This window comes from Lepisma saccharinum, chromosome 3 (genome assembly GCF_977018435.1).
Source record: "Lepisma saccharinum chromosome 3, izLepSacc3.1, whole genome shotgun sequence".
NCBI classification, from domain to species: Eukaryota; Metazoa; Arthropoda; class Insecta; order Zygentoma; family Lepismatidae; genus Lepisma; species Lepisma saccharinum.
In genome coordinates, this window is record NC_139231.1 from 66,538,709 (window position 1) to 66,552,960 (window position 14,252).

The 14,252-nt window shown below is 37.0% G+C and overlaps 1 protein-coding gene across 5 annotated transcripts in view; it reads left to right on the forward strand.

Annotated features, from left to right (window-relative positions):
* Positions 1 to 14,252, forward strand: part of scat (VPS54 subunit of GARP complex scat) — an 80,267-nt gene that overhangs the window by 7,766 nt on the left and 58,249 nt on the right. For all 5 annotated transcript variants that reach the window (XM_083118692.1, XM_083118694.1, XM_083118690.1 and 2 more), the window contains 4 exons: positions 3,467 to 3,623; positions 7,930 to 8,102; positions 8,948 to 9,093; positions 11,795 to 11,917. In XM_083118692.1, coding sequence (XP_082974818.1) covers positions 3,526 to 3,623; positions 7,930 to 8,102; positions 8,948 to 9,093; positions 11,795 to 11,917 — 540 coding nt within the window. In that variant the 5' untranslated portion in view covers positions 3,467 to 3,525. The remainder of the gene's footprint in view (positions 1 to 3,466; positions 3,624 to 7,929; positions 8,103 to 8,947; positions 9,094 to 11,794; positions 11,918 to 14,252) is intronic.

Below are 14,252 nucleotides of genomic sequence, written 5' to 3' on the forward strand. Positions count from 1 at the left end.
ACGAACTTTATGTACTGAATTTTCACTTGCGGTTGTGTGTTTAGCGCAGCATTTTATTTGAAAACTTCATTTCTATGTACAACAAATATCTCATATATGTGTTAATGTTATTTTGGGGACACCCTGTGAACAAAAAGTGTGACATGACACATTTTTTAACTAGATTTTTTTTTATTTGACGAATGGGAATTATTTAAGAATATCCATCAGCATAACTTCCACCAAAAATGTCTTTGCTAGTGTAATCTCTGCACTATTGTCTTGAGATTGGTAACTTCAGGTAGCTATTAACAACTTCTTATTTTGTCCAATGCAAGAATCATTATAAACTATTAAATTAGGTCTGCCATGAATATCTTCTGGTGATACAGCTTGCAATTTCTTCACTATCATGAAATGCAACACATTTTGGTCAGACACATCATATCACCAAGTGGATTCCAAAGCAGTATGTCCATAAGTACCACAATGCAATCCTGTTTTGCATCTCTCAAAGACTTACATGATGCTTTGTCTTTACAAAGATGTAGCTTGTATTACTGTGGCTTGGGTTCTTCATGCTTTATTGAGTCACTGTTTTACATGTATCAGTGCATTCACAGCTGAAAACATGTAGGTACTCATGTAACTTCACTGGAGTAATTGTCTTTTCTTTACACTCTTCCACATACATTTACTGCAAGGATCACACTGCAACTGTATACAATCATTTCTCTTGTAATCTACGGTTATTGCAAGCATAATAACACAGTTTTTCGTTGTGATGTTTCAGGAGAACACACGCTCCCTTCATCACACATTTATTTTTAGTTTGACTAAAGATACAGTTATAACAATGGTTAAGATTTTTTTTAATAAAAAAAAGAATACAATGGATGTTGTCAATGTTACATTGTTGTAATATAGCAACATAACTGTGAAAAAACAAGCAGTCTGTTTTGTTTTTATTTCAGATAAAAATTTTGATCACATTATTTTTGTTAAAAAAAATATTATTAATCACAAATATCATGAGGCAATTGAAAATCATCATTGCTTTCACAGAGTTTCTTGATGTTTTCTGTTACATTAAATTTTAAAGATGGTGGCTTACTTCACTTATGAAAAAGAAAACTCCAACTGGGTTTCCCATTGATAGACCATTACTTTGCTGATAAATTTTGCCATCAAATATGAAGTAATTGTAATTTGAACATACAGTAAACCATCGAACCATTTCCCATACTTCGACTGGGTTAACCTTCATCTCAATAAGCCAGCCATCTGTGTAATGTATCTGTGGCACCTTCTATTGAGACACTAGGATATAAATTTTCAACATCAAAACTTGCATTACGATACTCATTATTCCAAACTATATTTTTTAGTTTCTGTTTCACTTCATATGCATTTTTAACACTGAATGGTGTTTGTTGTTTAATTATAGCAAGCCTTTCAACTAAATATTTGGATAGTTTGTATGCAGGATGTGTGAAAGTTGCAATGATGGGTCGTATTGGAGTTCCCTGTTTGTGAGATTTTGTTAGTCCAAAGGGGTTTGGCAGGGTTGAATTTTTGACAATGAGTTTTTTCTTCACTTCTCTTGGTATCGTGATACTGCTTTCAATTACTTTCTTTACATCATTCATTATTTTAGTTAAAGGGTTTTGAGAGCTTTCTGTGAAATTGTTTACTTTGAAACATTCTTCCATTTTTTCTTTATAGTCCTTAATTTGGATAAGGACAGGTTTATTTTCCTTGTCCAATTTTATTAAGAAAATGTCATTTTTTCTCAACCAGATCTTAAAACTACGAACTTTTTTCCCCAACCTTTGTATTCAAAACTTAACCGTTCATCAAGAGCATAATATGTGAGACTTCGTAATTTTCTCTTTTCTTCATCATCATCTAAGAAATTCAGTGCTTTTTCTATTGAAATCACAAAATCCTCCTTGTGTATATAAGCACTACCAACTGGAAATTTCATTCCGAATTGAAAAATTTTAAATAATACTCATCAGGTACTTCAATATCCGTAAGATTTATAAATAATCTGTTATCAGTGTTCTTAGTTTCTATTTTACCAGTTTCATCAACTTTTTCCCTTCTTTCATTGTTCTTGTATATAGTTCGTTCCTCCTGAATTAGCTGGTAGAATTTCCGATCAAGTCTCCTTTCTGAAATGTTGCTGTCGTGTTCTACAACTTGTTGTGTAGCTCTGCTTACTTTATCCCATATGAGTGGATGCAAAGAATTTGACAATGTTACGTGGAGATCATATGTCTTTCGAGAAAGGCTGTCCAATTCTTAGTACGATTCTCTAATTAGTCGTCCTATCATTAACATTTGTAGCTTTCCTTTAAATTCACTGGTATGCATTGTTTAACTTGCATCTTCTCAAGAATTTGAATCTCTGAAGTGTTGTTTGAATCTTGATTTGATATTTCCGGAATGTACGTACCTCTCTCCCCGTAATAGATGAATAATAGTTTTTCTTGTATGTACGTATTGATTGCAGTCTAGAATTATTTCTCTTGTAGTCTACGGTTATTACAAGCATAAAAACACAGTTTTTCGTTGTGACGTTTCAGGAGAACACACGCTCCCTTCATCAGACATTTATTTTTAGTTTGACTAAAGATACAGTTATAACAATGTATACAAGCATTGTGGGTTTGAAGTGTTACTGTAGTGTTACCTGCATCTTGGAAAGGAAATAATGTGATTCCTGATAATATCCAGTTGCTCTTGAGAAATAACATAGGGCATGTTGTGGTGTCTGCCACAATCTTCCGGTGGTGAATGGAGGAAATCGTTAGAAACTGATTCTGATTCACCTTGAGCAGTAGGCAATCAAAAGGCTTGTTTGTATGTATTGGCTTCCTTTCCAGATGGGAGACACAGAAAGTATTGGAATGTCATGACATGTTGGTTTTTTTTCTGACTTTGATGTAAACTCACTTGCCAAAAGAATAGGCATTTTGTTTGTTAGAATTCTCAATGCATTGATCGTATTTTGTCCTTCATGTACCGGTACCATCCACTTTTGCAACACACAACATATCCACATGTTTTATCGGGTACTTTTCTGTCTCTGCACCCAATGTAACTTTTACTTGAATTTTTCTGGCACTTGCGTTCCTTGTGATTCCACTTTTCTTCATTTCTCTGTCATTCGTGGGTGTACACTTTACCTCCCAAAACCAACCCTGGGGGAGGGGGGTAAAGGTGGCTAGAGTTATGATCCTACCACTTCCACGAATGCAAGAGATTGTGAATGTGTGGGGCTCTGCCACCACATTCCTCCAGCCCTCACGGTATGTTTTATGTGCTTTACCTTTACTTTTATATATCTGTGTTGGTTTAGAACTTTAATTTTTTATCCGTAAATTAAGATAAAGAAAGATTAATGTGATTTTGGAACATATTATAAAATTGCTGCTTTGTAAGCCCACTATAAATGTCATGTATTTTTCCTTATTTCTAGCATGTCAGGTGCTTCCTCTTAACATGAAGTCGTTGACAGTGAAGTAGATTTTGTGTGAAATGGCACAAGTGAGGCTTAAGCAAGATGGAAAGCACTCATGGAGCAGTTGCGACCATTGTGGAAGCTTAGAATTCAAGGCCCCTCAAGAATTTTCAAGGTAGGATTAGTCCTTGACAAGGGCGTATTTAGGGTGGGAGGGTCTGGACCCTCACCACCGAAAGACTGAGTAATAAAATTAAATAATTAAAAGTAAATAATAAAATTACTAAAATTGAATAATGAAAATATACTTGTTTAATTATGGTAATTTATTTCCGCCGAACTAATTGGAAAGCAAGGATTATATTGGGATCATACGACCAAAGAAGATTTATGCAAGTTCTTTTACTTCTTATTATATATGTTTGTAAACGTCGTCCTAGTTGGTAAAATGCTACAAAATTAAACCCAATCTGGTTTAATTGCAAGATGCACTCCTACTTCCTGTGAAATGTGAAAAATAGACCCAGTAAGCTCTTAGCATGGGTGTAACTTGGGACTTAACTTTAGGGTGCCAGGTATGAACTTGAGGCTTAACTTTTCGGGTGAGGGGGGACAGAGTCGAAAAGTTTTTCATCCCTTAAAAATAGTGCCCAGGATTATTTGCTAAATAACTGTTACATATGCAAAATCATAAATATTATTATTTATTACGAGTACTTAGATCCTCAGGTCTTAGGATGTTAACAAAAGTATCCTTAACTTGTAAATTTAACCTTTTGAGTTTCAATTAAATGAGTGTAGATCGGAGGCTAATTGCCCTAGAGAGATGAGTGATATACCGTTGTACGCAGAATGAACCAGAGATTCAGACTATATGAAATTTATGCAAATTCGGCATATATGTGGTGGGGGGGAGGGTGCTAACTCTCAAAATTCCAAAATTTCGGGGAAAAAATGGGGTCCCCCTCCCCCCAAGAAAAAAATTACATGACAGTGTCGACATGCACATGGAAATGATCGCTAACATGTAAGGAACACAAAAATATTTGCATTATTATCATATGACCAATGTAACGTGAGTTGTACCCTCAAAAGGAATGGTCGGCACGCCACTGATTCAAGCTTCAAAATGCAGCGGTACCTTGAAATGACTTTAGCTCAGAGACTATTTGCCCTGGAGATATGAACGATATACCGTTGTACGCAGAATGAATCACAGATTCAGATGACATATAATTTATGCACATTTGGCATACATATGGAGAGGGAAAGGGGGAAATCCCCTAAAAAATACTTTTTTTTAAAAAAATGGGGTTTCTCCCCCCGCCCCCCCGAAAAAAAAAGAACGGAGATCGCCGGGGGCAGCCATGGTCGACTATAAGCCTTTTGGGTACACAGCAGCCACAAACGACACTAGCACACTTTTCACACCACAAGAAAAACACGTAGATGACAAAAAAGTCCTTGGAAGTCTGTCACTTCACTCAAAAAATATCCTCGCACTTGGGCACAAAACTACACACACCTACGCACAACTTTCACGGACGAAAAGCTAGAATGCAGTGAAAAATGAGCGCCGATTCTTGCAGCTGCTTGAAATTCTATTTTTAGAGAATGCAGGGTAACGTGTGTTGCAACTTGTGGAACACTTGTGCTCAAAAACAAAGGTTTCCTGCAGCGTGCCTCGAAATTCCATTCTCACAACGAAGATTCAACAACCAGTCTTCCCCCCACCCCCACCCCCTGCTTGCGCCCGCACGGAAAACTTTCATTTTGAGTTGGTGTTGGGTTGAGTTGGTGTTTTAAGTCCATTTTATGCACAGTAAGGCTAATCGGGACTGGACCTACAGTTTAAAGTGGGATCCGAACCACTTGTGCCTCCATCGGGTATTGAACCCGGGAACCCTTCATTACAAGGCAATGATGCTACCACTGTGCCATGGGGGAGGCCCTACTTTCATTTTGACATCGGATACTAATAAACAAGCTTCCTTCGAATGCAGTTACCAGGCGGGAGTGAAAAGCAATGCTTTAGAACAACAAAGCCGGTCTTCCTTTGTCGGCAAAAATTTTCTCTTGAAGAGAGACGCAAAAGAGAAGTTCCTTTTCCCGCCTTTTCCCCTCTATTTTCATGAAGAAAAAAAATGCAAGAAACATTTCTGTTAAATATATGTGTTAGGAACAATATTAAAAAAAAATCGAAATTCTAGCCAAAAATAGAAAAGTTATAACGTAAAAACTACGACCTTGACACAGCGTCTCAATTGAGACGCTTGAGACCACGAGGGTTACATATGGGTATCTCGACCGAGATGCTTGGGACCCAAAAGGTTAAACAATCCTGAAAATTGGGGGGGGCTAGTGCCCCCCCTGGAAGTTTTCGGTTTACACTAGATAAAATGAGGCTTTTTAGTTTCTTGTGTGTGTGAAAATAAAATAATTTGATGAAAATTTAAGGAGAGAAATAATTATCAAGGCAAGATAAATTGTTGTATAACCCTGTCATTGATTATAGCACATATCTAAGGTGGGGATCAGAGGGGTCAAGCCCCTCTCCCCCAGGAAATGTTTCAGTTTACGCTAGATAAAATTAGGTTTTTGGCTTCTTGAATAATGTGACAATGGAGAGAAATAATTATCGAGGCAAGATGGAGAATGTTCCATAACCCTGTTATTGATAATAGCAGGTATCCAAGGTAGGGATCAGGGGTCAAGGCCTCCCTGGCAAAATCTTTCAGTTAACACTAGATAAAACTAGGTTTTTGGCTTCTTGAATAATGTGACGATGGAGAGAAATAATTATCAACGCAAGATGGAGAATGTTCCATAACCCTGTTATTGACACTAGCATGTATCAAAGTAGGGATCAGTGGGTCGAGCCCCCCACACGTCCTCTAGGGAAATCTTTCAGTTTACACTAGATAAATTAGGTTTTTGGCTTCTTGAATAATGTGACGATGGAGAGAAATAATTAGGATAAGACACACCAGTGGTGTTTAGACTCGAATCAGAGAGAAAAATTCCGAGAGCTGTCTGCGTCCACTTCGGGGCCCTCAGTTGGAATCTCGTGTTGTCGAGTGGATTGTCCATCCCATGCGTATGCAACAGCTTCGTAAAAACACTCAAACACCATACATGTTTTGGCAAACATGTTGTGATAGAAATGGCAGCCTTAAACGGTGGCTATGATTTAGGGGACAGTTGCTCCCCATTATTTTGCCTCCGCACTATGGCCTCTTGATGCTAGGCCTTGTCTACCAAGAAAAGTAAACGTTCCTTGCCCCCCGTTTTGGCTTCAAAAGGCCATCACTAGCCTTAAACATACACTTGTGAGGTTCTGTCTGTACCCCTTAAAAATATGTTGTTCGCCCCCCCCAAAGGAATTCCTGGATACATGACTGCACAGGTGTAGCCATTATTAGCAGCATTTCGAGAAGAAACTTCACCCATCAGTTAAAACACATTTATCATTGTGTTTGCCAAATCACCCATTTCCTCAGTTCACCATTCATCCTCAACGCCATGATTAACCGAAAAGCAATGTAAAATATCAACAATAGAGAAAAAATAAAAATATATAAGTAACTTACATGAGTGAGTAGGAATGTTTCAGAATGGCGTATCAGAAGTCTGTACTATTTCCTTCATCAGTAATAAAATTAAAACCTTTAGGTGCCAGACATGGTACCGCGTTGTTAAATCTTAAGTTGAGGATTCAGGTTGAGGATAGAAAAGGTAACAAACTTACGGTGACAGCATAACAACTCCGATGGAAGTCTTCGCTGATTAAAAATTCCCTATGTTAAAAACAAAAACCACAACTAAAACAAATAAAAGTTGAAGACCTATTACAGTCCTCTAGTGACTTCCGTCAGTGTTGGGTGGAACACATGGACTGTGAGCGCTCCTATCATGCGTGGAAGATGAAATTTCCCCTCCCGCATTCCAAGGTGAACTCCCTCTCTTCTTTGATGGCCTTCACAACCTCGGGAGTGACATGAAAACCCATTTTAGTGTCCGTCCCGACATTCCGACTTCCGAAACGTCGTTCTGAAACATTTCTACTCACTCACGTAAGTTATTTATATATTTTTTTATTTAAATTGATAGTGAGTAAAATGCATCATTGTAATATGTTCGTAATAGAGGAAAAATTACTAAGAATATAATCTTTAAGTGGAACCATTTTAGCTATATCTCCATAAACTTCAGTATTTTTTTTTCTTGTTTTGTTACAGACTTACTTTCTTTCCAAAAAGCATTTTTGTAGTTGTAACTGTTATGAATTTTATTATGTAAATTCTAGAGTGATAATGCACTGTATTGCAAGACCATGGGTGCTAGTCTAATGGGTAATGGTCCAAAATCTGAACAGCTGGTGTAATGGTTAGTGCTTGTATTTTCAACTTTGTAGATTGTTATGTTTTTTTATATCTAGCCTGTTAATCTAGAATTCTAGTAAATAATTGCTTATTTTACAGCCATCTACGACATCATCATTGTACGCAGGAAGGAGGTTCATACGTGTGTCGCTATGGCTACAATGGAGTATGTTCTAGTTTGCCCGTAGAAGGAGTGAGTGATGAAGACTATGAAGAACATGTTCTTAAACATCATGTTTTTCCAGATAGGACGGCTGGAATTTTCAAGAGAGGTAAGCAAATCTCTTTGCTGGAAGTGCATTTGTTCTTAAATGTCAAATATTTTTAAAAATGTACAGGCTGTTGCTGTACAACACCTACAAATTTTCCTGGTAAAGTTTTGTTTTTTCATACCTCATTTTGATGCTGCAAAGCCTTGAAAAATTACATATTCTATCTTGAATGTATGCACCAACATTTCATTGATTCATGGTTACCACTGTTACTTATTTTTTTTCTGACGGGAAGCAGAACTTCTGTATTACGTTTTTCAGGAAACCAAGCTGGAAAAATTTTAAATGTGGGAAAATGTAAAATCGAGGAAAATTTCACAACATATTGCTATGTTGGAACCACAAAGATTGAATGTATAATGTGGGAAAATGCCAAATCTGGGATTTATTTTTCCCACAAATGATGTGTTTATACAAGCTAAAGGTCCCTGGTTCGCTCCCTGGCCGGTTCAAATCCAGGAACTTTTCTAACGTTGGAAGCGGCCCCGGCATCCACCCAGCATCGAATAACATGGGTACCTGGGGGAAACCCTGAGGAGTAAAGGTGGTCAGGGGCGTAGTGTTGATCACATCACCCCCACTCACGACCGGATCAAGAAAGTGTGGGGCGTTACCCCCGCACTCCCTATACGCCTTCATGGCGTGGTGCTAAGCACAGGGGAACACTTTACCTTTTATATATATATACAAGAGCTGCACACCCTAAAATTTGATATTAAAATCTATATAAATGTACCATTTTCCAGAAGAAAGTTTATTAGAAGGAAATAGTAATCATACATGCATTCATTAAATCCTGTTACATTTAATGTAATTATTATTATATTTTGTAAATTTTCCTAAAGGTGGAAGTAACTTGAGAAGAGGTCATAAGTATTTCTACGAGGCAACTGACCAGCCCAGCATTGTAATGGATGGACAAACATGGAATATATTTTCTTCATCTCAGCATCTACCAGCTGTACTGAATGATCCTAATAGAGGAATACAGGTAACCATCTGAGTTAATTAACACGGAACCATCTGAGTTAATTTTGTGCAAAAGTTTTAGTTCAAATATTTGAAAACTCTTTGTATTGGTGATCCTTGGTTAAGAAGAATAGTGTTGCCTTGTGAGCAACAGAAGATGGTTACACCATACATTGAGTGTCTGCTGTAGTACACACCGAAACAAAAGTTAGTGAGCCAGCATTACTGTATATTTCGTACCCACCCTTATTAGAGCCTCCTACCATATGGCGCAGTGGTAACATCATCACATATTCAAGGCATCCCAGGTTTGGATTCTACTTTACACTGTAGTCGGGACACATGGGAGCCTCGGTTTTGATTTACCAGGGTGGATGATCTAAGGTCAGAATTTTTCCGGGGTTGTCCCTGCATGAAGTGGCTCTGGGGCTCATCCAGCCTCAAATCACCTGGGAGCTGGGTACCAAAGCATGGTGATGATCACATCACCTCCAAAATGTCCGAGATCGAGAATGTGTGGGGGCCTTATGACCACATTCCCTGAATATGCCTTCATGGCACGGTGTTATATGTATGGGAAACTATACCTTTTTACCATCCCCATGTGCTAAAATTACACATTTGTTGTATTTGTAGATGCAGCCACTGTAATAGCGGTAACGATGAGCCCTACTTGAATAGTCTGCCCCGAATCCTCCATAAGTCTCGCTATGCCCTTGACTTGCATAACAGTCTTTATAAAACATGAACATATAACTAGAGCCCAGGACTTCATGTTCTATAAAACTGCGAAATATGTATGTAATGATGTTATAAAAATTGAACAATATGTCAGAAAAATAAATAAATATTCCCAGTTAAGCCAGACAAAAGCACAACATATTTCGAATTTCTCACTGTACGGGAAGTCAGTATCTTCCAGGGAAGATCGAATGTGGTGGAGGTGGTATATTAAATGAAGTCAGAATCAATTTAACCAAAGAATATAGTGGGAAAATATTGTGAGGTTCACTGCAATTTCCCAAGTTTCATTTACTATTATGTCAGATTTACACTTTTGTAGAAACTGTGTAGTGGAGCCTTCTTCCATCACTACTTGAAAAGAGACTTGTTTTTGTTTGCCTGCTCTGGAGATAGCCAGGACAGAGTATACACACTGATACGTGCTTGGCTCAAACGACAAGTGATGTAGAAACTCCCGTACTAGATTGCCGATAGAGCAGGGGCTGTAATGTACCAAATGTTTTTTGTTTTTTTTTTACTTTTGACTGATTGTTGTGAGAAGCGAGAAAAAAAGTAAATAAATTAGAACAATTGAAACTTGTTTACTGTGATTCTTGTGCCAGCACAATGGCGGAGAACATTTTTCTTTAATAATGTTCGGATGGTTATCAATTGTTGGTGGGATAAAAAAAAAGGGGTGGGGGTTATTATTATTCTGTACTAGTTGGTAAGAAAATACGACATCTGCTTTTAATTTCTTCCTCTGTAATTGCCTTATCCTGCCATTGATTAAATAAACTATCCATTGCGTTAAAGCTATGGAGAATACATTATAAAATAACCGATTATATGCAAGACATTTACGAAATGATTCAGAAATATGTCTTATTACGAGAAAATTGAAGAAATATGTTGTAAAAATACTAAATTGGTGAAATATGTCAAAATATGCATTCTCAAGTTCGCTATTTCGGCTGATTTTCTTCAGATACATAAAGATCTCACCCCAGTATGTGATCCAATGCCAAATAAAAAATATGTTATAACATAAACATACTCTTTTACATATATCATATTTACTCATGTATAATGCACACTTTTTCCCCAAATTTTTGCACCCAAAATATGTAATGCATATTTTGCACGGAATAATTTGGACAGCCAGCATGAAACCATGTCTCTATGTCACTGCATATAACATGTATATCAACAGGAGCAAATAGAAATTACCATGTTGGATTTCTTTAGCAATAATAATTTTTAAAAGAACACTGTGGGAAGTGAAAGGGCCATTTCCATGATTTTTCACTTTGTAACATATCATTTGGCGACATCGAGAAGAGCAGTGCTATTCTGGCAGAATTTGAGCATGCACCTCCCATCACATGGTATGTGTATCAGTTGTATTTGTCTGGCAAGAGACAATAGAAAATAACTTCCTGTAGAAAATAACTTCCTGAGCACCGCAAATCCATAACACAATTTTGATCTGACTTGCATCTACTACAGAATAAACAAGATGGTTACAAAAGTGAAAGCTTTCGAATGCTAAACACAGTGGATTGGTCATGGGTTGGTGACTCATTACATACACAAGACAATATTCTCCTCTTGGTCCTCATAGCAACAGGTGACTCAGTAAATATATGAATATAAGATGTCATTCACTCTTGATCAGGATAGCAACATCTTTTTGACGTACAACTAAGAAAGTCAATTCTTGAACCTAAATTGTACTGCACATTATAGATATATGAGATATAATTCTTTTGTCACTTTTCCCCATTAAAATACAGGGTGCACATTATACACATGTAAATACAGTAAATAGCTGTTTCTGTTGTATCAGTGTAAATTTTTTTAGGAAATACAGTATATTATATAGAATGTATATTCAGAATGCTAGAAATTCGATTGTATTTTTATATAGAAACGTTCCTGCTGGTAGTATTTTCCTCAGTTTGCCGATTGTTGTGAATTTGTGATTGTTTTTTTTACAGAGGGATTTCTTCACTAAAGTTTGGGGTGATAGCTTCATTGAGAAAGTGGAAATACCAAGATCACCTTATTTGTCAGAAATCAGTGAAATACATTTTGATTCATACCTCAAGAAGACAGCAAAAGTGAGTATGTTGTGGATAGATAACTTTTAATTTTCCTTGCATCAAATTGATGATTTTATTTGTGGAATGTATGTGGTGGTGTATTATTATTGTTAATTCTGAATCTCTTGAAACATAACATTAATAAGAACTTATTGCTGAGTAGTTCTGGTTTCAGTCCCACACTGTGGCCGTTCAGTCTAAGGCACCATGCTTTGGGCTCTTGCTACGAGACGGGGCGCACCAGGTTTGAATCTCCTGGGGGAAGCGTAACAACTTTTCTCCTGAGATCTTGGCCTATGCATGGGACTGGTGGCCACTCACCATCGTGAGGAAATTGGGAAGCCACAAATGAGTTTCGTAACCTGGTTATGAAAACCTACAACATTGGGGGGTTCATTGTGCTGTCCACATGTCACCTCATAACTTGTTGAATTATCTCCACCGTTGGATTATCTCCCACCTCGAGTGAGTTAGTGAGTATTTTGGAGTGAGATAGTCTGTAGATAGGCCCAGTCCCTCAATGAGCTCTTTTGCCACAGGTTATTATTATTAGTGTTAGTTCTTGTTTCAGGGTGTTTGGCAGTCTGGAAATCCTGGAAAAGTCAAGGCATTTACTTTTTCTGGAAAAGTAAGGGAAATTCACTGTTTTTCTAGAAAAATCAACTTTTGTAGGACTGCACTAGCAGATGGTTCTTGAACAAACAAACAGAGGACAAGCAAGAATTTTTTTATTTATTGTGGACAAACTATACTTCAGTTTGATATACCAGTAGTTATTTATCTTGCAGTCTACAGTTCTTACAAGCATAAAAACACAGCTACAATACAAGACAAATTACCAGTAGTTACAGTAGAAATTGTATATTCAATACCCTAGGATAATGGGCCATGTTTTGAACTATTTTCATGTAGAAATCTACTACATTCAGTGGCTATTAGAATTTACCACTTTCTTGTTGCAATTTTTGGCTTGTGTTGGTTTGTTTTTGATATTAATACATATAATTCTAAATTTTACTGTAATTATGTGTACCATTATACCATGTATGCTTTTAGAAGGAACATGAATTTAGCCAATAAGCAGCCAGTGCTATTACGCTGTTGCCTAACTAACTGCTAGCCGAAGGGAAACACAGAGAATTCACTGGGTAATAATCAACATCGTTTTTTTAATAATGCATACATGTATATATGAGTACAGTGAAATAATATAGTGAATACTTCTACACAGAATTATAATATTATATCACTGCACCATATAAGAACTCAAACTGACTCAGACTCGCAATGTTCGAGAACCTCCACAACAATGAAGGGTCATTGTGTATATTAAGACAAATTTAACACCCATTGTTTTCCCTTGAGACAACAACTCAGCTGTGTAAACACGGTGGCAAAGAAAAAAAACAGAGGGAAGGAAAATGAAAGGATCATTGTGTGTGTGTTGAGATGTGTTGTTTCCCAGTATTTCTTCAAGAAACGATAACTCCGGCTGTAGGTGATGGAATTTTATGGGACTTGGACAGTCAGGTTCAAAATATCTTGCCCCATATTATGATGCTTAAAGTAGCGAGTTTCATGAAAACTTCTTGCTCACAAGAAAAATACAGAACACTGTGTTTAACTTATGTGTCACGATTTCCTAACTGTGCAACATTGCACTCCTACCATAGACTGGTCACCACGGACAGGCTTTGCATCGCACTGCCTGATATCGCTTCTAAAACCGTATGCTGTAAATCAATTCATGGCAAGTATTATGTAAAACCTCATCCCTGATGCCCCTATCCAATTTTGTTCATTATCCCTTCTTGTTTTATTACTTTTAACATGTGAGGTGAACTTGGTTAACCTTATGTGTGGAATTACCTGAACGAGTTTCTACTGGTAAATGTAGTTTTTTTAGCAAAATTCCGTTGAACAAAATTAACTGAAATAAAACACCAGTATTTGCCTGCCTTCTTCTTTTATGCAGTATTTTTTTCATAGAATTCTTTTCATATTCCATGACAAATGTAAATAATACACAAATACAATAATACATAGCATGCAGGCATGTATGTGCTTCAGGCTCTTGCAGAATGAATATTAGGTTTTCTAGCCATATTTTGGTTTTCTATTACGCCAGACGAGAGCAGACAACTTTTCTGTCATCTAACATATATTCTCTTTCTTCTTCTTATTTTTTTTTCATCTTCCTCTTCTGTTACAGTTTTTGTTTTCACTACAGCTAGCATAATCTCACCTAAGATGATTGTTATGTTCTCAACTTCTGGGTGAAATATACTCCATCCACAGTCAAATCTAGTTGAGGCAAACACAAATCATATATGTATGTACGCCTTCCACATTG